The 22,738-nt window shown below is 49.4% G+C and overlaps 1 protein-coding gene across 2 annotated transcripts in view; it reads left to right on the forward strand.

Annotated features, from left to right (window-relative positions):
• Positions 1 to 228: 228 nt before the first annotated feature.
• Positions 229 to 22,738, forward strand: part of ELL (elongation factor for RNA polymerase II) — a 52,895-nt gene continuing 30,385 nt past the window's right edge. The window contains exons 1-2 of one of the 2 annotated variants that reach the window (XM_060275345.1): positions 229 to 434; positions 21,692 to 21,739. In XM_060275345.1, the coding sequence (XP_060131328.1) occupies positions 303 to 434; positions 21,692 to 21,739 (180 nt within the window). In that variant the 5' untranslated portion in view covers positions 229 to 302. The remainder of the gene's footprint in view (positions 435 to 21,691; positions 21,740 to 22,738) is intronic. The other variant, XM_060275346.1, reaches the window with a different exon arrangement.

Raw genomic sequence — 22,738 nt, forward strand, 5'->3', positions numbered from 1 at the left:
GTTGTAGAAGATAGCATGCCCTCCTCACCCTTAGTTGGATAGAGAGAGGGGGAGGGGGGAGAAAAGGGGAGAAACCCAGACTACCCTTCCCGGCGTGCTTCGCGGCTGCGCGATGATGTCACCGGGGCGGAGCGAGCGTCGGAGGGCGCCGTGCGAGGGTCAGGAGCAGGGCGTGGAAGGCGTGGAAGGCGGCACCGCATAATATAGGCATGAGGGGGCGTGGCCGGGCGCCTGTGCCTCCGCCGCCGCCGCCGCCACCACCTCCTCCTCCTCCTCCTCCTCCCTCGGCGGAGGTTCCCAAGATGGCGGCGCTGGCGGAGGGGGGCTACGCGCTGTCGTGCGGGCGGCTCGGCCGCGGCACCCGCGTCTCCGTCTTCCACGTCAAGCTCACCGACTCGGCCCTGCGCGCCTTCGAGGCCTACCAGGGGCGCAAGGTGGGTGGTCGCGGGGGTTAGGGGGCGGGGCTTCTGTGGGGGGGGGAGGTGAGGCACGACCCCCCTACATATAAGCCTTAGAGGGGACTCCCCCCCACACACACTCTCCCTCTCCTCGTGTCATTATAATGGACGGGGGAGGAAAAGGCCACCCCCTCATTAATATGGGGAGCACCCCCCCCTTTTTTTAAAAAAACAGAGGATCCCTTTTTTAAAATAGACAGAGTCCCCTTCCTCACTATAATTTGGGGGAGAGGGAAGGGGGATCCCCCCTTCCACACACACATCTCATTAATAGGAGAGACCCCTACCTCATGTATAGTGGGGGACCCCTGTTAAGGTAGGGAAGGAAAGGAAAGGGGGAGCCCCACTTCATCATAATTGGGGGAGAGGGAAGGGGGATCTCCCTCCACACACACTCTTTAATAGGAAAGGAGGACCCCCCACTTCATGTAACCTGGGGGACCCCCATTAAGGTAGGGAAGGGAAGAGGGGACCCCCTCACTTCATCACTAGAAAGTTGCCTCCAACCACCTCGATGTAGGGAGAGGAAAGGAGACCTACTTATCAGTAGAGGGGGGGGCATTGTAATGGGGGGAGGAGGGAAGGAGGACCCTTCCCTCCTTAGAGAAGGGCCTGGCGACAAGACACCCCTATTCGTGTAGGGAGGGAGGACTCTATGGAGATCCTCTTTTCTTACAATGGAGGAAGGAAAAGGGGACAGCCCCCCCACCTTATGAACAGGCAGAGAGGACTCACACTCTTATTAGTAGGGGGGAAGGGGGGGCCTCACATCAATAGATGCCCCTTTTCTTATAATAAGGAGGTGGGAAAGAGGAGAGAAGTAAAGAGGACCCCCCCTGCGGAAAAGAAAGGGGGTTCCCCCTCATTGTTTAGATAGGGAGGGGGCAGTGAACCCCCTTTTAAAAATGGGGTCATCAGAGGTGGGAACCCTCCTTTTTTCATAAATATGGGGGGAAGGAGGAAGATGAGAAGTGGATCTCCCCCCCCCCAAACACTATGTAGGCACAAGATCCCCTACACTGAATGACATGGATTCCCGCCCCCCTTCACCTATATTAAGGGCTGGGTTGGAGGGGGTGGTTACAGGATTGGGGAGGCAGATCCTTCCCCCACCCCACAAAAAGGTGAGTCTGAGAAGTGGATTTCATCCCCCTCCCTCTGTCGGCTCTTCCAAAATTAGTCTGAATAAGCATGAAACACCCCCCCCAGCTTTTCATAATGGTGTGGGAAGGGGGGACTGTTGGAGGAAGTGGGTGCCCCATTTTCTCTCCCTCTCCAAAAGGGCCATTTTGTAAGGTGATTTCTTCTTCTCCCCCCCAAAAAAAGTAACTTGGAAAAGGAGGAAGTTGATGGAGGGTGGGGGAAGGTGTGTTGAAATGAGGAAAGACAGAACTCCCCTCCTTCAAAAAAAAAAAAAAGAAGAAGAGGCTACTATTGTGAGACGTCCCGTCCCCCCCCCAATGAAAGAGGCCTGGATACAAACAGATCTATGTTTTTATAATTATGAATGGTGGCGATTTGGTTTCTTGGGGGAGATGTGACTGTTATAGGACTAAGGAAACAGAGACAGAACTGCCCCCCGCCCTACTAAGCACCAGCCTCTCAAGATCCACCCCCATAAAAATGGGGACCTGGAAAAAGAAGGGAACCCCCCTCTCCATTTGCATAGTGGTATATGAGGAGCAGGGCTGTGTGATATTAGAGCGGGATGTGGAAAGGCAGATTTAAAAACCCCGCCCCAGTGTCCCAGCAGAAAATTGGGAGGGTGAGCCCATAGACTGGGCATTACCCCCCCCCCAAACACTTTATATATACCAGTTTGGGTGGTGAGTTATGGGCCTGACTTTGTATACAAGGAATTCTCTGTTCTTGCCAGAAAAAGCACAGTGAGTCTCTCCCAGAGAGATATTGGGATGGGGGAAGATGAACAAGGCAACCTGCCCCCCCCCTTATAGTACAGTCCTAGGCCTGGCTACTCCAAAGTAACCCCCACAGAGTTCTATGGCTCTTCCTCCAGGAAACCAAGTCTAGCATTGGCAGGCTTTGAGCATCTAATTGCCAACGGGGAAAGTCTTTCGGAGGTGTTTTGTAACAACTGACCCCTCCAACAGTTTAAGAAAGAAGTGCTTTTTCCCAAACCCCAGAGCTCTTTACTTTTAATCTATCATTTGCCACAAATTGCGGCATCCAGTTGAGTAAGCCGCACGAAGAGACCCGTTTCTCGGTGGCAGGAAAATTAGGGTGCGTGCTTGCTGGACTCCTCAGTTTTCCTGCTAAACGGGGGGTGGGGGTGGCACCCCGCTTTCATTGACACGTGGGGCTAGGCTTGGGAAATGAGGGGCCCAGGTGCTCTGTGTGGTGTGCCCCATGCTTAGGGAGAAGTGAGTGGGGGAAGCTTAGAGCTTTGTGTCCTTAGCTATGTTGTATTGCGGGCCTCTGTGTCACACAGGACTCTTACGCTGGATAGTGGAACACAGCAAGCCCCATATTTTCTGCCTCTTTCTCTCCCCCCGGCCCCAAAATCTGGAGTTTTAATGTGAACAGAGAGAGGAAGTCGATACTCCGCATCAGTTAGAGAACCAGTTCACCACCCCACCTAATCTCTCTTTCCCACCTCCAGCCCGAGAGTCCTGTGTAGCCCAGAAGCTTGCATCCTGCCTTTTTGACCCCCGGCCCCTATCCCCAAGCTGTGTGACAGGTTGAGGCCTGTTCAGGTCTTGGCTTTCCAGGCTTTCTCAGGACGGTGGGGGCAGCCAGTCCTCCCCACCCCCCGCAAAAACCCCTTGGCACGGAGCTGCTTGAGTCTGAGTGTTTGTGCTCAACCTAGGGCACCACCCCTGAATTGACTTCAAAGGAGGAGGAGGAGGGAGGGCTTGTCCCTTGCTTGCATCGTGGGGCGAATGACGGGGCAAGTCGGGCTTGTTGGGCGACCTCCTGGTGACGGAGATCCCAGGCTTGGATTTCCTGGAGGGTTGCCAAACAATGCTCCGGATGTGCTCTTGTGACGGATGTGCTCTTGTGACGGCTGGATGAGTGTGTGAGTGTTTTGAAAGATTCCCTGGCCTCTTAAGACGGACTCAAGTTTTTCAGTGAGAAATAAAACGTTTCTGCTCAGCAGTAACTCCTAAAATATCTAATATTCTGTTTTTTTTCTTTTTCTTTTTAAATGGCACATTTCCCCCTGCCCGATCCCGAGGCTGCCTGCCTGCCTGCCTGCCTTCCTTCCCTCCCTCCGAGGTGGGCTGGCAGGAGCCAAGAGAGGCAAACCTGTTTATCATTGGCAACCTCAGCCTCCGGTGAGGGCAATTTGGGACTGCGTCCCGGACTCTATTTTTAACATAGGGTGTTGGTTACTCGGCGAGGGCCTCAGCCGAGGGCAGGAGGAGGGTTTGTGCTAATTACACACTGCATGGTATGGCATGGCATGGCTTCTTCTTCTCAGCAATTCCTTGCTAATGAGTGTTTATCAGCTGCAAGAGAAGGCAGAGTGAGGTTGCAGAAGGGTGCGAAGGGCTGGCGCTTTTCTCTCCAACCCCGGAACGTGACTTGCTTGCCTGTGCGATTTATTTTTCAGTGGGGTGGGTGGGATGCGTGTAGAATGAACAGGCCCGTTTTCGTAACGGGGACAAGTGTATGATCCCACCTCCTCCAGCACACACATCTTAAAATGAAATCGCAGGTAAAGGAAATGGGGTCGTCGTTCTGCTGTTCTCAGCCTGTTTTGAGGCCCCCCTCGGTGGAGCCAGATCGTTGCTTGGGCATCAGCAACCCCAAAGGAAGCAAGACCAGTGTTAGAAATTAGCCAGGAGCCAGGCGCGCTTTGCTACTGGCAAGGGGTCCGATCGCGACCACGTCGCGAGCATAGTTTAAAAACCTCTGCCTTAGTCCATAGTTAGTGCCATTTCCACTGTGTGTGTTTCTCCTTTTTGCTAGTGAATTGTTGCAAAATAGGGTTGTACCGTACGTCCGGAATTCCCCGGACATACCCAGAATAAGGCAGACGGAAGTAGCGCCTGGGCAAAAATCGGCTAAACTAGCTCAAAAACAGCGTTATTTTAGTCCAACCCCCTGGCAAACACATTCTGTGGTAGCGACCATAACTTAGATTAAAGGTGGCGTTGGGCACCTTTTTTCTGAGTTTCTAACGCTGGAAGGGGCTTTATACCCTCTCAAACCTCTGGCCCCACTGGCCCAATATCACAGAGGTTTTGCAGGGTCTCGAATCCCCACCCTTGCTCCTGGGGTTTGAGGAATCGGGCCCGTCTAGCCCAGCACCCTTCCTGTCTTCACAGTGGCCCACCGCGATGCCCACAGTGGGAAGCCCACCAGCAGGATTCAAGAGCAGCAGCAGCCTTCTGCTGCTCTTGTTCGCCACCAAGGTGGACTGGCTCTGTCCATGGAGGCTCCGGTGGAAACCATGGAGAGCTGAGCCAACAGCTGGAAAGGCTGAGCCAACAGCTGGAAAGGCTCCAGCCCAGCGTCCTGTCCTCGCAGGGCCCGGCCAGATGCCCCCAGAGGGAAGTTCGCAAGCAGGCAGAAGGGTCTGTGCTCTGCCAGTGAACTTCGGCCCGTCTCCTGAAAAGCTTGCAGCCTTTTGAAAACAAGGCGGGGGGGGGGGAGGGAGAGGCATCTATTGGAAAACCTGGGCACCTTCCTCTCAACCACAGTGTGTGTTTGACCTTGGGAATCCTGGTTGATCTTGAGGTCTGTAAGGCGGTCTTGCCGTGGCTCTAGATAGAACAACTCTTGTGTCCCCCGGACAGCCTCAGATGCTCTCTTTCATCCTTTACATCAGGTGTTTTTACTCACAGAGTTAAAAACTGGGAGTGATCTACCCCCTTTTGGGGGGGGGGTTCATGTCAAAGCTGTTGAGTTTTTTTAAGGAAGGGAAGCCCTGTTTTGGGGGGGGGGGGTTAGATCAAACTTGTTGAGCTTCTTTTAGGAGGGAGGGAGGCCCATTTTTGTTTAGGGCTTCAGTTCAGCTTTTTTTAGGGAGGAGGAAAATTTTGGGTGAGCTTTTTTTAGGGGTGCCAGTGATCTAGCAGTGATCTACCACAGACATCCAGTGATCTACTGGTAGATCACAATCTACCTGTTGGACGTGCCTGCTTTACATCATGACAGAAGGCAGCAACAGTGTTAGAAACCCAGGCGTATAAGCTAATCGCCAAAAGACACCTTAAACAGAGGTTGCGGTTGCCTCAACGGATTGTCTAAGCACTCTTTTTTTGCACCTTAAACCTAGGTTACGGTCGCCACAATGGAATCCCTGGACATCTTTTTTGTGGTGGCATTTATTATTATCATTATCATTATTCATTTTGATTCTATACCGCTTTATATTCTAAAGGAAAAACCCCATAGTGGTTGACAATGCCTAAAATCATCAAATTAGCATCTCCACCTCCATCATTCTGCCCGGACACTGAGGTCCAGCACCGAGGGCCTTCTGACGGTTCCCTCATTGCGAGAAGCCAAGTTGCAGGGAACTAGGCAGAGGGCCTTCTCGGTGGTGGCTCCTGCCCTGTGGAACGCCCTCCCAACAGATGTCAAAAAGGAAAACAACTACCAGACTTTTAGAAGACATCTGAAGGCAGCCCTGTTCAGGGAGGCTTTTAATGTTTAATAGATTGTTGTGTTTTATTCTTCTGTTGGAAGCCGCCCAGAGTGGCTGGGGAGACTCGGCCAGATGGGCGGGGCATAAATAATATATTATTATTATTATTATTATTATTATTATTATTATTATTATTATTATTATAAATGAAACAATCCAGAACAGAACAAATTTAAACTTTAAGGGAAATATTTCAGATCCTTCTCTAAGCGACATTTTTGCTTCCCCAGTATTGGTTGGCCTACTCGGTTTGTGGAGCTGCCCCATAGCAGAAGGATTATAGGGAGGCAGGATGGTGTAGTGGTTAGAGTGTTGGACCCAGGACCTGGCAGATGAGGGTTCCAAATGTGCGCTCCCGCCGTGAAGCTCACTGGGTGACCTTGGAGTCAGTCACAACCTCTTGCTCTACCTCGCAGGGTCGTTGCAGGGGTGAACTGAGGAGGGGGCTGAACCATGGACTCCTTGGAGAAAGAGGTGGGAGATCAGGGCGACAAATGAGCTCTTCTGCTGGCCAGACAGATGGAGATGTCAGTTGCCAACCTGCTGTCCAGAGATCTCCACGTGGTCTCAAATCGGACCCGTGCCAGTTGCAAAACGCGCCTGGCTAACAACAACCCTGCGAGGCAGGGCCGGCGGAGAGCGAGTGGCCAGGGAACTCCCGTGTCCCACCGCACTCCCCCACGCCAAAAAGCCTGTTGCAACCCACAGCAGGTGGGTTGGTTGTGACATCCCAAAGTGAGTTGGCCTGAGTGGGCCAGGGAGGCATGCCTCTCTTCCTGGGGGTGGCCATCCCAGGATGACTAGCGGCCGGGCGGAGAGGAGATCCGGTTAGGAAATCCCGGCTCCCGATCTTGCTTAGAGAGAGAGAGAGGGAGAGAAACTCCTGAGTCTGAGCTGGGTTCAGGGAAAGGCCACCTTTTGAACGTCCCTGAGACCAGCAGGTATATAGGGCAGGATATAAATTCAATAAATAACAATAACCCACCAAGGGGATGGAACAGACTTACCCTACGAGGAAAGACTGCAGCATTTGTGGGTTGTTGTTTCTCTCTCCCCCCCCCCCCCCAGTTTAGAGAAAACTGAATGACGGGAACATATAAAATAGTGCATGGCATAAAGAAAACGAATAGAGGTCCGTCCCCCCACTCCAAACACTTGAACTCAAGGACATCCAGCGGATTTCTCTGGAGCGTTTTCCTTGCTGGGCATCTTCAGACATTGCCTCACAGAGTCATGGAATTGTTATGTTGGAAGTGAACACAAGGGTCGTTTAGTTCTTCCACTGCAGGAATATGAGGTCAGGCCCCTCTCTTGTCTGCTCCTCTGACGGCTCCCTCAGGTGCAAATTCCTCCTCGTTTTTTTCCATGGGCACTGCCAGGATTGAACCAGGAGCTCTCTGCGTGTGGAGCCCTGTATTTTTAAAAACAAACAAAACAAAAACCCGTATCCCTCGTCCTACTTTGCAGATTCACTCCTCTTAAGTTACTAGTCCACAGTAAAAGGAAAAAAAACTCACTTCCTGCTTGCCCCTTCCCCCCCCCACCTGTTAGTTAATTACTACTCACCGTCAGCTGAAGAGTGACACAACTCTTTCCCTCAGGTTGCCAAAGCTTCCTTCTCTTCGCCCAGCAATCGCTAAAATCGCCATAGGCGAGCAGGTGCAAGGTTCTGGAAGCTGTGACCAGTTTTCACCTCCAGTTACTTTTGGGCCCCTTCCAGTGCTGTTGGGGGGGGAAGAAGGATGCGTGCATGAAATTCAAGCGTAGCTGGGCTCCCCGTTGACAGCAAGCGTTGCTTTGGGAGGGTGGCACCGATTTGCGGTGGTTCTGGTCCTACTCGAATGGCCGTTTCTAGAGGGTGATGCTTGACCGTGTGGTGCCTTCAATGAGGGGTCTGATTTAATCTCCGTGCCGTTGAACGTCTACATCAGGGGTGGCCAAATCCCAAGAGACTGCGTTCTACTCACACAGTTATTTCAGCTTTTGGGATGAGGTTGGGGGACCAGAATATAAAAAGTATTGCTAGAAAGGAAGGTTGAATCTTGCATTCGAGGGACGCAGAGCCCCCCTCCCTAGCCTCAAAGAGCCCCTCGAATCCAGTCGGAACCTGAGCATGTCTCCCCAAAGCTCTTTGGAATTACTGCCTGCGATTTACCTCTGAAACTAATACAGTTGCTATGGGATTCAGCAGCAAATCAGAAGGCTGTTTTATTATCTCTCCCTTCCTCTCCCCGAGCACACATCGCAGGTGGTGGTTGGGAGAGAGGTAAGCGAAAGATGCGGATATTTTGGGTAGGTAGGGGTTGGTTGGTTGGCAAGCGGGTTGTAAGCTACTTGCTGTGCGTAGAACCCTGGCATTCTTTCCATTTTATTTTGGGGAGCAGTGAGAAGGCTTGGCTTTTAAGGGTTTTCCTGGAAAGTGCTTCTGTCAACTGTGTTTGTCCCGCCAGTTGTGTTTTGCAGCCCTACAGCTACTTCTGACACCCTGTTGCACTAGGGGAGTTGATGCCATGGCAGTGGCCCCTGACCTGGGTGACTTTGCCTGTGTTTGAAATTAGCCAGGTGCCAGGCGCGCTTTTCCTGCTGTGTGTACTGTGTGCATGCAGTCAGGGGCTGAATCCCCACTTAGGTCAGACCCTGACCTCTCCCCGAGTGCCAGTCAAGCACTCCAACCATTGCCCCTCACATGCATGCATACAGCACACCTCAGCAGGACGAACAGAGCAGCTTAAAATGCCCAGGTAAAGTTTCAACCTGTCCTGGGAAGAATCTCCTGTTCCCCTCCTTCGAGAACCTTTCATTTTATTGATGAACTAGGCACCTGCCATATAGGAAAACAAAAAAAGCTCGCTCCTATTGAATCGCAGCACGCAGCACAAAAAAATATGTTGCCTGGTTATAATTAAGCCCTCCAAGCTTTTTATACGGGATATAGCCTGTCCAGATCTTCCTCCCTCCTTTTTCCTTTCCTTTCTTTCTTTTTTCTTTTTGCATTGGGCACAAGGTGGATTTGATTTAAATAAAATCGATTTAAATCACTAGCCAGTAAGACTTGATTTAAATCGTTTTGTTTTGTTTTGTTTTTATAGAAAGTCTCATTCTTGCTGGTATAATCTTAATATTTACAACCAGCTGAAGGTTTCATTTTCAGAATAGCAAATTTTCAGAGTAGTTTTTACGGTTATATCAAAAATTACTGATTTGGTTATACTCGTTAGAAATACATAGACAGATAATTATGAAATTATTGTGAGGTTTAATAAGTTAATAAGTTTACATTTTGACAACTTTTCTGCTGCGCTTTATTGACAGGAGAAAAATAATCATTCCCTTAATAACAATTTAAACAACTTATTTAACTAAAACAAAAACATTATGGTATATGTATACCATGTTTGTTAACTGATGTGGTTAAACAAGTTTTTTTTATAAAATTGATGTTTGTTAACTGATATGGTTAAACAAGTTTTTTATAAAAAAAAACACCTTAGACTGAGTTTTAGCACACATGAAAAACTTAAAACAAATCCTTATTTCCTGATGAATAGCCTTTGGACTGTAATGTAACTTAAATAGAAATAGCCTTTGGTCTCAAAACATCTGGAGGGCCGAGGTTGAGGAAGCCTGGACGATAATGTAACTTAAATAGAAAACTTATCTTTAGAAAGTTTTTTTCTCCAAAAGCATTTTATTTTAAAAATACGATTAAAATTTTTAAAAAATCTGATTTATTTATTTTTTTAGGAAAAATGATTGCTTCATATCCACCCTGATTGGGCAGTTGTTGACTTTTGGGGCTCTTGCTGTTTGTAGGTTTGTGTCTTGTGTATGCATGCGTGTGTGTCGGCCTCCCCCCCCCCTCGTTCTTTCGCAGGCTCTTTCTCGGAATTAGCCTGAAGCTGCAACTCGGTCTGTGCGAATCATGCAATAACAACCCGGCTTTCACAGCTGAGCCTTGTAATAACAAACAGGGAGAGGTGGGGGGAGAAAGTTGAGCAAGGAAGTGGGTTTCTGGTTTCCAAGCTTTCCCGGAGACTTTTGTAAGCGGGAAGGGCCGGCAGGCTGTCGCATTATTGGTGCTGGTGGCGGGGTGTCCCTTCCTGCCTTGGGGGTTTTAAAACCACCGCGTATCACGAACCCAGCGCCATTATGGGGTATGCCTCGGGGCAAAGCAATAGAGCCAAAGAACTGGAGTTGGATGGGATCCAGTTGTCCTCATATTTTGCTCAGGACTTCATGTCCTGAGCATGAAGTCTCAATGCAATTCTGGGCCGCATCAATAGGAGTATAGCGTCTAGATCAAGGGAAGTAATAGTACCACTGTATTCTGCTCTGGTCAGACCTCACCTGGAGTACTGTGTCCAGTTCTGGGCACCACAGTTCAAGAAGGATACTGACAAGCTGGAACGTGTCCAGAGGAGGGCAACCAAAATGGTCAAAGGCCTGGAAACGATGCCTTATGAGGAACGGCTTAGGGAGCTGGGTATGTTTAGCCTGGAGAAGAGAAGGTTAAGGGGTGATATGATAGCCATGTTCAAATATATAAAAGGATGTCATATAGAGGAGGGAGAAAGGTTGTTTTCTCCTGCTCCAGAGAAGCGGACACGGAGCAATGGATTCAAACTACAAGAAAGAAGATTCCACCTAAACATTAGGAAGAACCTCCTGACAGTAAGAGCTGTTCGACAGTGGAATTTGCTGCCAAGAAGTGTGGTGGAGTCTCCTTCTTTGGAGGTCTTTAAGCAGAGGCGTGACAGCCATGTGTCAAGAATGCTTTGATGGTGTTTCCTGCTTGGCAGGGGGTTGGACTGGATGGCCCTTATGGTCTCTTCCAACTCTATGATTCTATGTGGCGCAGTGGTTAAGAGTCTTGGCCAGGGTTTGAATTGCCACTCGCTGGCCATGAAGCTCCCCGGGTGATCTTGGGACACTTGCGAACTCTCGGCCTAGTCTCCCTCACAGGGTTGTTGCGAGAATAAAATGGGGAGGATGGGAACTTTGTACGCCACCTTGAGCTTCCCAGGGCTGGGGAAGGCGGCATATAAATGCAGTAAATGACAAGACTAAGTCTGTAAATGGAGTAAACAAGCAAACCTCCTTGGGTACAGTGTTAGAAACTCAGGTATATAAGCTAGGTGCCAAAAACCTCCTTAAACCAGGGTTCCAGTGGCCAAAACAGAATGCCTGGTTGCCATTTGGGGGGCCAGGTGGCTCGAAAGCCATATTTCTCCACACAACTTGGTTCCTGACATTTCATTCTGATTGTGCAGATAAAATATAACGGGTAGAATTCTGCACGGTGTGTTGCTGGTGTGTGAAAACAGCCAAGATCCAAGAATCCTCAGGCATGCGTCTCCAGATGATGGAAGAGACGTTGGGCAAGTGGCCAATAGCTAGGTGCAAAAGGCGCCTGGCGAATTTTGAACGCCGCTTGGCTGCAGCGTTCGAAATTCCCTGCGCGCGTTTTCCTACTGGCTCAGGGCCAGTTGCGTCTGCTTGGAGATTTCTGTTCGCCAAGGTTGCCGACTTGACATCTACCATCGAGCCAGCTGACTCGTGAGCAGCGGAAGACACCCACCTCGTGCTTCTGGGCTGCTGTGCGAATCACAGACCCCCTTGCTGGGCATCTCGGTCCTCCAAGATTATCACATCAAGGGAACTTAAGCGCAGATACGTTTTAAAAACTTCTCCTTAGCCCGTAGTTAATTCCGTTTCCATTTCCACTGTGTGTTTTCCCTTCTTGCATACTAGGACAAGTGAATTGCTGTAAGAGCGAGCTGCAGTCGAGCGATGAGATCGTAGGATCATAGCGTTGGAAAGGGACCCCATGGGTCATCTATTCCAACCCCCTGGCGAGCAAACATTCCATTGTGCTGACCGCAACCGAGGTTGTTGTTTTTTCTCTCCAAATTTTTTTATTCGTTTTATAATAACACAAATAAAAACAACAAACAAAAACAACACACAAAAATTCTTACCAAATCGTAGTTTTTCTTAACCTAGTTGGGTGACTTCCCCAAGTCCCCCCCAACTGAATTTCAATATTTATCAACTTTAGCAGTATCCCATTTTAACAATTGAACATAATCAAAATATTATCAATATAAAAATTAATCAAAATTAAGCACTAGAACATCCTAAAACACTGAACACTAAACATAAATCCTAATTCTACCCTGAAGGCCTATATCAACTTCCATAAGGATTTCAAAATTTTAAGTATTACAATTTCCCCCCCAAATATAATTTAAATTTCTTCCAATCTTCTTTCACCGTCTCTTCTTCCGCAACCTAGGTTTAAGGTGCCACACAGAGAGACTCGGTATAAACCCCCTACCCACAGCTTAGTCCTGCAGCCAGACAGTGTGCATTCTGTATTCAGACTCGTGGTTTACTCTGTACGTATGCCCAGATTTTGTAAAAAAATGTATGCACCGCTTCGTTGTAAAGAGAAAACGGGGGAAGAAAAGCTCAGGGCAGTTCACAGAGAGAACAAAACAATGAAGCGATCAGTAGAAACAACTCTTTAAAAACACTTGAAAGATAAAATAAGCCATAAACTTGAAAACAGATTAAACCCAACACCTGAATTCTGCATGTCTGGGCAGGCTTGCTTAAACAAAAATGCTTTTTGGCAGGTGCTGAAAAGAGTATGGGCTTCGCCACACTAAAATGCACACTGCATTCATTACCATTGTGGAATGAGCATTATGTGGAACCTCAGAGCAGTTATATGTAAGGCGATATTTGCAAGTGAGCTGGTCCCAAGCTGTTAAGAGCTTTATATACTAAATATATACTGATTTTTAAAACTGTCTTTCGCCATTGGTGGCCAACTTTGTTTTCTGTACCATAGAGAATTAGCTTTCGCCAGTGTTGGAAACTCGGGTATAAAAGCTAAGTGCCAAATGACTCCTTAAACCAGGGTAAGAGTCGCCAAAATGGAATGGCCTAGTTGCCATTCTTGGGCCAGATAGCTTGAAAGCAGTATTTTCCAGTACGACTTTTTGGTTCCTGATTTTTTTTTTCTGATGGTGCTGATAAAATATAATGGATGGAATTCTACAGGAATTCCCCAGGCATGAACCTCAAGATTTTGGAGACACTGGATGCCCTCCTAGCTCCCAGGCATCTTCACTTGGTGGCAAGTGGTCAATACCCAGGCGCAAAATGTGCCTCTTGAGTTTTGAACTTCTAAGAACCAGCAGTCTAAAAGGCTTTTGTACGGTCTGGGCTGCCGCTTGCTTAAACTCTCTCTGGCAACCGGACAGGCACTTGGGTGCTTTCGAGAATTGTCATTGTTTGCAAGCAGGGCCTTAGGTGGTGTGGTATCAACTCAGATACAAGAAAATATATTTAAGATACTACGCTGATGGCATTGGACACCATTACGGTGTAGCTGTGTTAATAAACACAATCTCCTGCAATGATTTTGCAAAGTTTTTTGCAGATAAAGTCGCTCAGATTCGGGAAGAGGTAGACTCCACCGTGGGAGCAGGGCCGGGGCGAGGGAGTGCTAGAGTTCTGTCTAGTCAAGTTGCGTGGGATCAATTTCAATCTGTTACCTCCGAGGATGTGGACAGGCTGCTTGGACGAGTGAAACCAACCACCTGTCTCCTTGATCCTTGCCCATCCTGGCTTATAAAAGCTAGCTGGGAAGGGCTGGGTGATGGGCTCCGTGGGGTGGTAAAAGCTTCCCTCTATGAGGGAGTATTCCCAGACCCGCTGAAAGAGGCGGTCATTAAACCGCTTCTTAAAAAAAACATCTTTAGACCCGGCCAATATGGCCAACTATCGCCCAGTCTCAAATATACCATTCTTGGGCAAGCTGATTGAGCGGGTGGTTGCTGAACAACTCCAAGCACGCCTGGAAGAAGCAGACCATTTGGATCCCTTCCAGTCGGGTTTCAGGCCTCATTATGGGACTGAAACTGCCTTGGTCGCACTGGTTGGTGATCTCCGGTGGGCTAGGGACAAAGGTGAGAGCTGTTTCCTAGTTCTGCTGGATCTCTCAGCGGCTTTTGACACCATCGACCATAACATCCTTCTGGACCGTCTAGAGGGGCTGGGAGCTGGGGGCACTGTCATACAGTGGTTCCGCTCCTTCCTCCTGGGCCGTGTTCAGAAAGTGGTAGTGGGGGATGAGTGCTCAAACCCCTGGGCTCTCACTTGTGGGGTGCCTCGGGGTTCTGTCCTCTCCCCCATGTTTTTTAACACCTATATGCAGCCGCTGGGAGAGATCATCAGGGGGGTTGGGCTGGGTGTTCATCAGTATGCGGATGATACCCAGCTCTACCTCTCTTTCAAATCAGAACCAGTGAAGGCGGTGAAGGTCCTGTGTGAGTGTCTGGAGGTGGTTGGAGGATGGATGGCGGTTAACGGATTGAGGTTGAATCCTGACAAGACAGAAGTACTGTTTGTGGGGGACAGGAAGCGGGCAAGTATAGAGAACTCTCTGGTCCTGAATGGGGTAACTGTGTCCCTGAAGGACTAGGTGCGCAGCCTGGGAGTCATTTTGGACTCACAGCTGTCAATGGAGGCGCAGGTCAATTCTGTGTCCAGGGCAGCTGTCTTATCAGCTCCATCTGGTACGCAGGCTGAGACCCCTACCTGCGTGAGGACTGTCTCGCCAGATTGGTGCATGCTCTAGTTATCTCTCGCTTGGACTACTGCAATGCGCTCTATGTGGGGCTACCTTTGAAGGTGACCCGGAAACTACAACTAATCCAGAATGCGGCAGCTAGACTGGGGACTGGGAGCAGCCGCCGAGACCATATAACCATAGCTGTCAAGTTCTCCCCTTTTTTAAGGGAGATTCCCATATGCTGAATAGGCTTCCTCGTGAGAAAAGGGAAAGCTTGACAGCTATGCACATAACACCGGTCTTGAAAGACCTACATTGGCTCCCAGCACGTTTCCAAGCACAATTCAAAGTGTTGGTGCTGACCTTTAAAGCCCTAAACGGTCTCGTTCCAGTATACCTGAAGGAGCGTCTCCACCTCCATTGTTCTGCCCGGACACTGGGGTCCAGTGCCGAGGGCCTTCTGGTGGTTCCCTCACTGCGAGAAGCCAAGTTACAGGGAACCAGGCAGAGGGCCTTCTCAGTAGTGGCACCCGCCCTGTGGAACACCCTCCCACCAGATGTCAAAGAGAAAAACAACTACCAGACTTTTAGAGGACACCTGAAGGCAGCCCTGTTTAGGGAAGCTTTTAAGGTTTAATAAATTATTGTATTTTAATATTTCTGTTGGAAGCCACCCAATATTATTATTATTATTATCCCACTGTTGTTCTGCAGAGGCTGCAATAGTTATAGGTACAACATTTCACATGTGGTGGAACAGCCTTGAAACCCTTTGGGGGGGTATAGGGCGGTATATAAATTCAGTCAATCAATCAATCAATAAAATGTGAACATATATTTATATAATGTCCTTCTGGCAGAGGATGTTCACCAGACTAACCTTTATTACGGGTCAACATGTGCAACGTACCAAAGTTTGGGGTTGTTAACTATTTTTTATAACCTTTGTTATAAAGAACTACCGGCAATTGCTTTTATTTTAGTAGCGGCTCCGAGTCGGAAAGGCACCTCTGTGTATCTCTTGATGGAAACAGAATGCACGGTCTCCCGCTGTTATCAGAAAAATTATCGAAGAGATCATACCCATTGCATAATACAATGTGTAGATTGTTTTGCTGAAATGGGATATCCTTTTGTAAACTACCGTACTTTACTGCTAACTTTACTGGCAAGCTACCAAAATTTTCACTTTTGCAAACATCCAGTATTCAAAAAATGCCTCCCTCTCCCTTTCTTGCTTCCTTGTGTTACAATTTTCACGCTACATCACCCTTCTAATTCCAGTTATGAATTGATATCACTTGACGTAAATTTTTGGCTACGAGTTCCAAATCAGCCCTGCTGGTAATTAATTTAGTCATTTGCAGGGATTTATCGAATACATTGTATACTTTCCCTGTTCTTTATATTTCCTGGTTTCTAGTTCTTCCTGTAAGTTTTGGACATTTCGGCATAGTCCATTTGGCAAACTTAACTGGATTGATCCGTCGGGGAGTGTTGGCGTTCTTTGCTTTTGTATTTTTCTCTCTCTTGCAATTGCTAGGTATTGGAAATTAATAAAACTATATATATTCCTGGCAGGATCTTCCGCTTGGGCTAGGGCAAAGGGATCTCGGTGCAGTTTCCCTGGGTCTTATTTTTCCAGCAGTGCCACCCCCCAGCTAATTACCGCCCCGGCGCCTATTAGCTGTGAGCTCTCGGCTTGCCATCTGACCCCAGCCGAGCCTGCCGTCCTTTGGGTTCTTCCTTTGGCACACCCCACAAAGCCGCTTGGATATTTCAAATCTCTCTTTCTCTCATTAGAGCTGGCAGGAGGGGGGGGAGAGACCTGTGCCTTCTCCCAGCTTAGGAAGGACTCGCCTTTTCCTTCCTGATGTTGTCTCTTCCCCTTCCTTCCTTCCTTCCTTCCTTCCTTCCTTCCTTCCTTCCTTCCTTCCTGTGGCATCAGCACCTCGGAAGCGCACGGGGAGGGGGGAAGAGGGCCTGTTGCGCCTCGCAACCCTAGCGTGCAAGTTACTAGTCCACAAGGAAAACGAGACGGTCACTCTCAAAGCTCTTGACCTAGCTCAAGGTTGTCTTCTGAACTAGCCAGACGTTTAACTGAGAATCAGCCACAGCCAGTCCATCATTTGGAAAACGAGACGTGCCCAAAAATGGCAGCTGGGCAATCCGTTTTGGTGATTGCAACCCTGGTCCAATGAGCCATTTGGCGCCGAGGTTATATATCTGAGTTTCTAACACTGGCTGGCCAGGTCCTGGAAGCTCCCGGGTGTGTGTGTGTGTTCTGTCTCCAAATTCTTAAGTTCCCGGGCCCAGTGCATAGGATGCTGCCTGTATCCTAACATATAGCCGTTTCCGGCAACCTGGCACCTTCCATAAGTTTTGTACTACAACTCCCAACCTGGCGCCGGGTTGCTGGAGCTCATCAGTTGGTTTTGCTGTGGTGGGGGCAGGGGGAGGCGCGGAAAGAGGTTATTTCTGCAGGATCCTTAGCTTTTAAAGAAGCTGCTATTCCTCATGGGTGTAAATTCAGCGCAGGGGCGTAGAACCTCCAGGGAACATGCAATTGTTTGGGCCGAGAAGGGTGCCTTGGCTCCCCCCCCCGCCCCGCTTGCCTCTCCAGCTTTTCTGCGTCTGCAGCAGCGCATCTCTCTCTCTTGGGGGAGCAGGAGAGAGTTGTGGAAACCATAGGAAACCAGCCTCCCTGCAGGGACAGCCTTTTAAAAGCGCCGCCCCGTCGTTCCGCCTTACGCGGAGAAATACAACCGTACGCTGGTGTCATGAGGGAGCAGGCTCCAGTCTGTTCCCAGGTCTAACAGAGTGTCTCGTGGGGCGGGGAGGGGGGGAATCCAAGCAGAGAGAACCCCCAAGTCCCTTTAGAGCTGGCAGAGCCGTCAGGATGGGGCGGTGGCAGTCGGAAATAAGTCTGCGGAAGTTGCTAGTCCACAAGACAAACGGTTTCCGAGCCTGCCTTGGGTGGCTGTGCGGTAGAGCAGCTGCTTTGCATGTAGAAGGTCCCAGATTCAATATTCAGCGGCGTTCTCCAGGTATGGCAGAGAGAGAGAGAGAGAGAGACTTTTGATGAAACATGGCAAGTTACAGCCGGTCAGTTCACCTACCTCGCAGGGTCGTTGTAGGGGTGAACTCAGATATATCAGCTAATCAACAAATGGCACCTGAAACCTAGGTTGCAGTCACCACAACTGAATTTCTAGGTACCTTCTTTTCTTTTTGCAGCGAAGTTTATTATTATTATTTATTTCAAAAATATTTTTATTGGAAGTTTTCACCGTAAAGATGCAATAAGAACCAATCTAATCCAAATAAGAAAGAGATAAAGATGAGCATAAATAAGGCAATAAAAAGCAAGGTGTGAGAGAGAAAAGAAAGAAAAAGAAAACAAAATAGATTTTTTTAAAACCCTATCACTAAGTTGTGCCGTATCCTTTATTCGTATACAGGAAAGTAGACATTCCCAGCTCTCACCCGGGAACTTCTTTTTCTTCCCCACCCTGGGAGATCCTTTCTTTTATACTGCTTTATATTTTTTTTGGGGGGGGGGGGAATCCCAGCCTTTGACAGCGCATTGAAACCTCAGATGAAATCCAGAATAAAACGAACCCAAACTTCAAGGAAAATACTTCAGATCCTTCTCTAAGGGACATTTTGCTTTCCCCGTATTTATTTACCTACTCAGTTTATAGAGCTGCCCCATAGCAGAACGACTCTAGGAAGGCAGGGTAGTGCAGTGGTTAGAGCGTCGGACCAGGACCTGGGAGATCAGGGTTCGAATCCGCACAAATCTCACTGGGGGTGACCTTGGAGTCAGTTACAGCCTTCCTCGCAGGGTCGCTGTAGGGATTAACTTGGGGGGGGGGCTGAACCAGGGACTCCTTGGAGAAAAGCATGGGAGATAAATACAACAAATATGCTCTTCTGCTGACCTGCTTAAGAAAGCTGGAGGGGCCAGATGGAGGTGTCAGCCGCCAGCCTTGGCACCCAGAGTGGCATCTCCACGTGGTCGCCATCGGACCCGCGCCAGTCGCAAAACGCGCCTGTCTAATTTCTGACACTGGGTGTGGACATTGCTGAGCTCGATGAACCCACTGTACAAGGCTGCTTTCTGTGTTCTTATGCGTGCCCCTTGTTTATGTGTCTGTTTGCGGATCTGTACGTTGCGCTCGCATAAAAAAAATATATCAAGGATTTTTAGAAAAGCCATGAAGTGTTAGCAACAAATACTTAACCGTTCAGAAGAGAAAATCGCGTCATTTGCGGGAATAGGTTCTGTGTGGGATGTTTCGGAAGGGAGAAACCAAACTTCGTTATCTACAAAAGTTTTGCAGACTTTTCTCCCTGAATGCCTGGGGGCATCATGCCTCCACTTGCCACAAGCAACCCTAATGTGTGTTTCAGGAACCCCCCCCCCCAGCTTAGCTTCTCGATTCTCATTTGCCTTCCTCCTTCCTGCCAACTTTCTGTTTCGAAACCTTTGCTGAAAAAAAGCGTCTTTTTTTTTTTTTAAGATAAGTCTGAATACAGGGACACCGGAAGCTTCTGCTTACTGGAAACCAAAAGGCAGAATAAGAATATAATGGGTTTTTTTTAAAAAAAAATTAAAAATCTCTCCCGCCCCTCCTGGTTGGAAGCCAGGGACTTTTTTCCTCTGCAAAAGGGGAAGTTGGCAAGAAGAAGAAGAAGATTAGATACCCTTCCTGAGGGAGGAGAGGAAAGAATAAGTCTTTAAGGTTGGCGAGGGGCACTAAAATGCCCGGCAGCCACACACACACACCCCCGAGAGGCACACACGCATACCCCAAAGTTATTTTTGCCGCTGCCCCATCTGTGCGTTTTCTCCATCAGTTGCATAAAAGCGTGGCGCAGCTTTGAGTGTGCGCACACAAATATACACTCGCACTGGAGGGACAGAGGACAATGGCAATGCAAAGCCGGGCGCTCAATCTCTGGCTTTTGCAAAGTAATGTTTTCTATTAACGGCCCGTGACTTCTAGCTCCTAAGGAGGTGAAGAGAAGCTTGAAAGTGTGCTCCTGGGGAACCTCAAAATCCGAGTCGGGGGTACTTTGCGGGAGCGGATTGATTCATCAAAACTATGGGTAGGCAAACTAAGGCCCGGGGGGCCGGATCAGGCCCAATCGCCTTCTAAATCTGGCCCGCGGACGGTCTGGGAATCAGCGTGTTTTTACATGAGTAGAATGTGTCCTTTTATTTAAAATGCATCTCTGGGTTCTTTGTGGGACATAGGAATTCGTTCATTTCCCCCGCCCAATATAGTCTGGCCCCCCACAAGGTCTGAGGGATAGTGGACCAGCCCCCTACTGAAAAAGTTTGCTGACCCCTAATCAAAAGTTGAATTGCTTGATCGGGGCGCTCCCCCCCCCGCCCCCCGGGATGGGCCAGATATTTATCTCGCTGCTGCCGCCGCGTCCACACAAGCCAGCTTCTTATGTCCGGTGATGGGCAGACCGGTGGTCCTGCCCACTTGCCTAAAGCTGGCCAATAGGAGAGAGCGACCAAGTAGGATCGAAGCCCTCGCCCATCAACTGTGTGTGCTTCAATCCTGCGTTCTGCATGGATTGAACCCGGCCTTCAAGGCGGCCTCTCCCGATGGACAGGTTCAGGCCCTGCTTTCCGGAACAGCAGAAAACAAGACTTTTCCCACCTTCCACGTGGCAGCCCTTGAGGGATTTGGAGACAGATGCCCTCTCCCCTTCTAACAAGGGCAACCACCCTGCGATTTTATGTTGCGCTGCCCTATAATCTGCTCTGCCGTTGCATGAGGTTGCCATCCTGCTGGGGTGCTGGGCAGGTGCGCGAGCGCAGGAAGTGAGGGCAAAGCAGTATTGTTCAGTACTGAGAGTTCATCTGAATCTCCTGTTTTCACTTAATAATAGCGTCGCCCTTTCTAGTTTCTAGAGCCTTGAAAGCTTGCGGGCAGCGCCTGGGAAACCTCAGAATCTGCTTGTGGCTCCTGGGCGGCCCAGGCCAGGTTTCCACCCTGCCCAACCAGCCAGATGCAGAAGCAATGGAAGGAGGGGAAGTCCACCCCCACCCCCCGCTGAGCAGCTGGTATTTGGAGATAGACTCCCTCTGTGGGTGGGAGTTTTGCTGTGGCCTCTGTGAACTCGAGCAGAAGTGGATGAAGTTCATTTAAAAAATAATAAAAAGCAGGCACTCTTTGAGAGCTACGTCTTGCGTCACCAGCCTCTCGGTTCTCTCAACAAGGAAGGTTCTCTGCTTTCCTAGTAGTCCTTATTAAATCTCATTTCCCAGCTGAAATCACCCAGGGCAGACAGAAGGAAGGACTTTTTCGCATAGCGTGTAGCTAGAACTGCGGGACTCGCTTCTGCAGGGGGCGGGGGACCCCGAGGGTCTTCTAGACCAGGCACCCCCAAACTTTGGCCCTCCAGATGTTTTGGACTACAGTTCCCATCTTCCCCAACCACTGGTCCTGTTAGATAGGGATCATGGGAGTTGTAGGCCAAAACATATTGAGGGCCGCAGTTTGGGGGTGCCTGTTCTAGACCAACCCCGTGCATTGCCTGAATCTCAACTAAAACATCCAGGGTTTTAAACATCTGTTCAAAAGCCTCCAAAGAAGGAGAGTCCACAACCTCCAGGGGGTGGGGACCGTACCACCATCAAACGGCTCTCGCTGTCAGAAAGTTCTTCCTGATGTTGAGTCTGAATCTCCTTGTAACTTGAATCCATTGCCGCGAGCGGGGAAGAGTTGCTTCTGTTGTCGTCCGGTCCTGTTGGGGCGTCTCTTTGGCCACGGCGAGGGCACACCGTCCTCCTTTCGGCCTGATGCAGCTGATACCTGTTCTCCTCTTCAGCTTCTCGTGGTTCTTAAATGGAGCCTCCGAGAGCAGAGGCAGTCTACCTTAGAATGGCAGAGGAGGAGGAGGAGGAGGTTGCCCATTGTGAAGACTCGGGTCTGATTTCAGCTGTTGCAAGAGTCTCCTTAAAGATCCCCACATTCATTTCTCTCCTCTCTGCCACTTTCTTTCCAGGACTCGGTGGCGCTGAAGCCGTCAATTCAGTTTGAAGGAAGCCAAGGGGTAAGTCAGAGGCCTGTGAACGAATGTAAAAAAAAAAAAAACTGCTTTGCTCTCTCTCCTTTAAAGAAATGCATTTAAAAAAAACACCCAAGTAAATCTGAATGACTCAGAGGCCCATGAACCTCCGGGGATCTAAGCGCTCCAGGTGGAGCTGCGTATTGTGAGGCATATCCAATTTTTCCACTCGCATGTTTTCATAGAATCGCAGAGTTGGAAGGTGGTCCCGACGGTCATCTAGCCCAACCCCCTGCAATGCAGCTGTAAGAACAGCCTTGCGGGATCAGGCCAGGGGCCCATCTAGTTGCCAGCCACAGCTGCCGTTAACCATCGGGAATTGAACCCAGGACCTTCAAGTGGCTGGGGAAACCCAACCAGATGGGTGGGGTATAAATTATATTGTTGTATTCTGCATGCAGAGCAGATGCAAGCTGCAGACTGTTCCTCCTGAAGTCCATCCTTGAACCAGGCCGAATTCTACCACAACTCTTCCCCTTCTTGCAAAAGCCCAAATGTGGGTTTGTTTGTTTTAAAGTTCCTAGTCCCTGGGGTGTATGGTGTTAGGGCGATAGGTAGTGCCTCTGTTGAGGGACATGTTCCGCTCCTTAGAGGGTAACTTGGTCCCCACCCTGCAATCCGCTCTCAACCTGTGGCTCCTAAAAGCTGTCAGCAGGCGACAGCGGTCATAATCCCGGGAAACGGCTTCGACTGCCCGGCTAAACCAGGGGAGGGGAGCCGATGGGCCCCAAACCCTCGGGGAGTTAGGGGCTTCCTCTGCAAGCGAAGACAGGCTCTGATGGACGAGGACAATAGGGGGGTCCAACGGTCAAGAAGGGGGTTTCTGTCTGTGCAGAATTGAGGGGCAGATGGGGCTCGTCCACCTGGGAAGGGAGCCCATCTAGGAGAAGGAAAACTCTGACCCCAAACCTTCCTTTGGACCCCATCTTTGAGGCCGAGACGGGGGTCTTGTCGTCTGGGCAGCCCGGGACCCCCAGACACACC

The sequence above is a fragment of the Zootoca vivipara genome, chromosome 6, assembly GCF_963506605.1.
Source record: "Zootoca vivipara chromosome 6, rZooViv1.1, whole genome shotgun sequence".
In the NCBI taxonomy this organism is placed as follows: domain Eukaryota; kingdom Metazoa; phylum Chordata; class Lepidosauria; order Squamata; family Lacertidae; genus Zootoca; species Zootoca vivipara.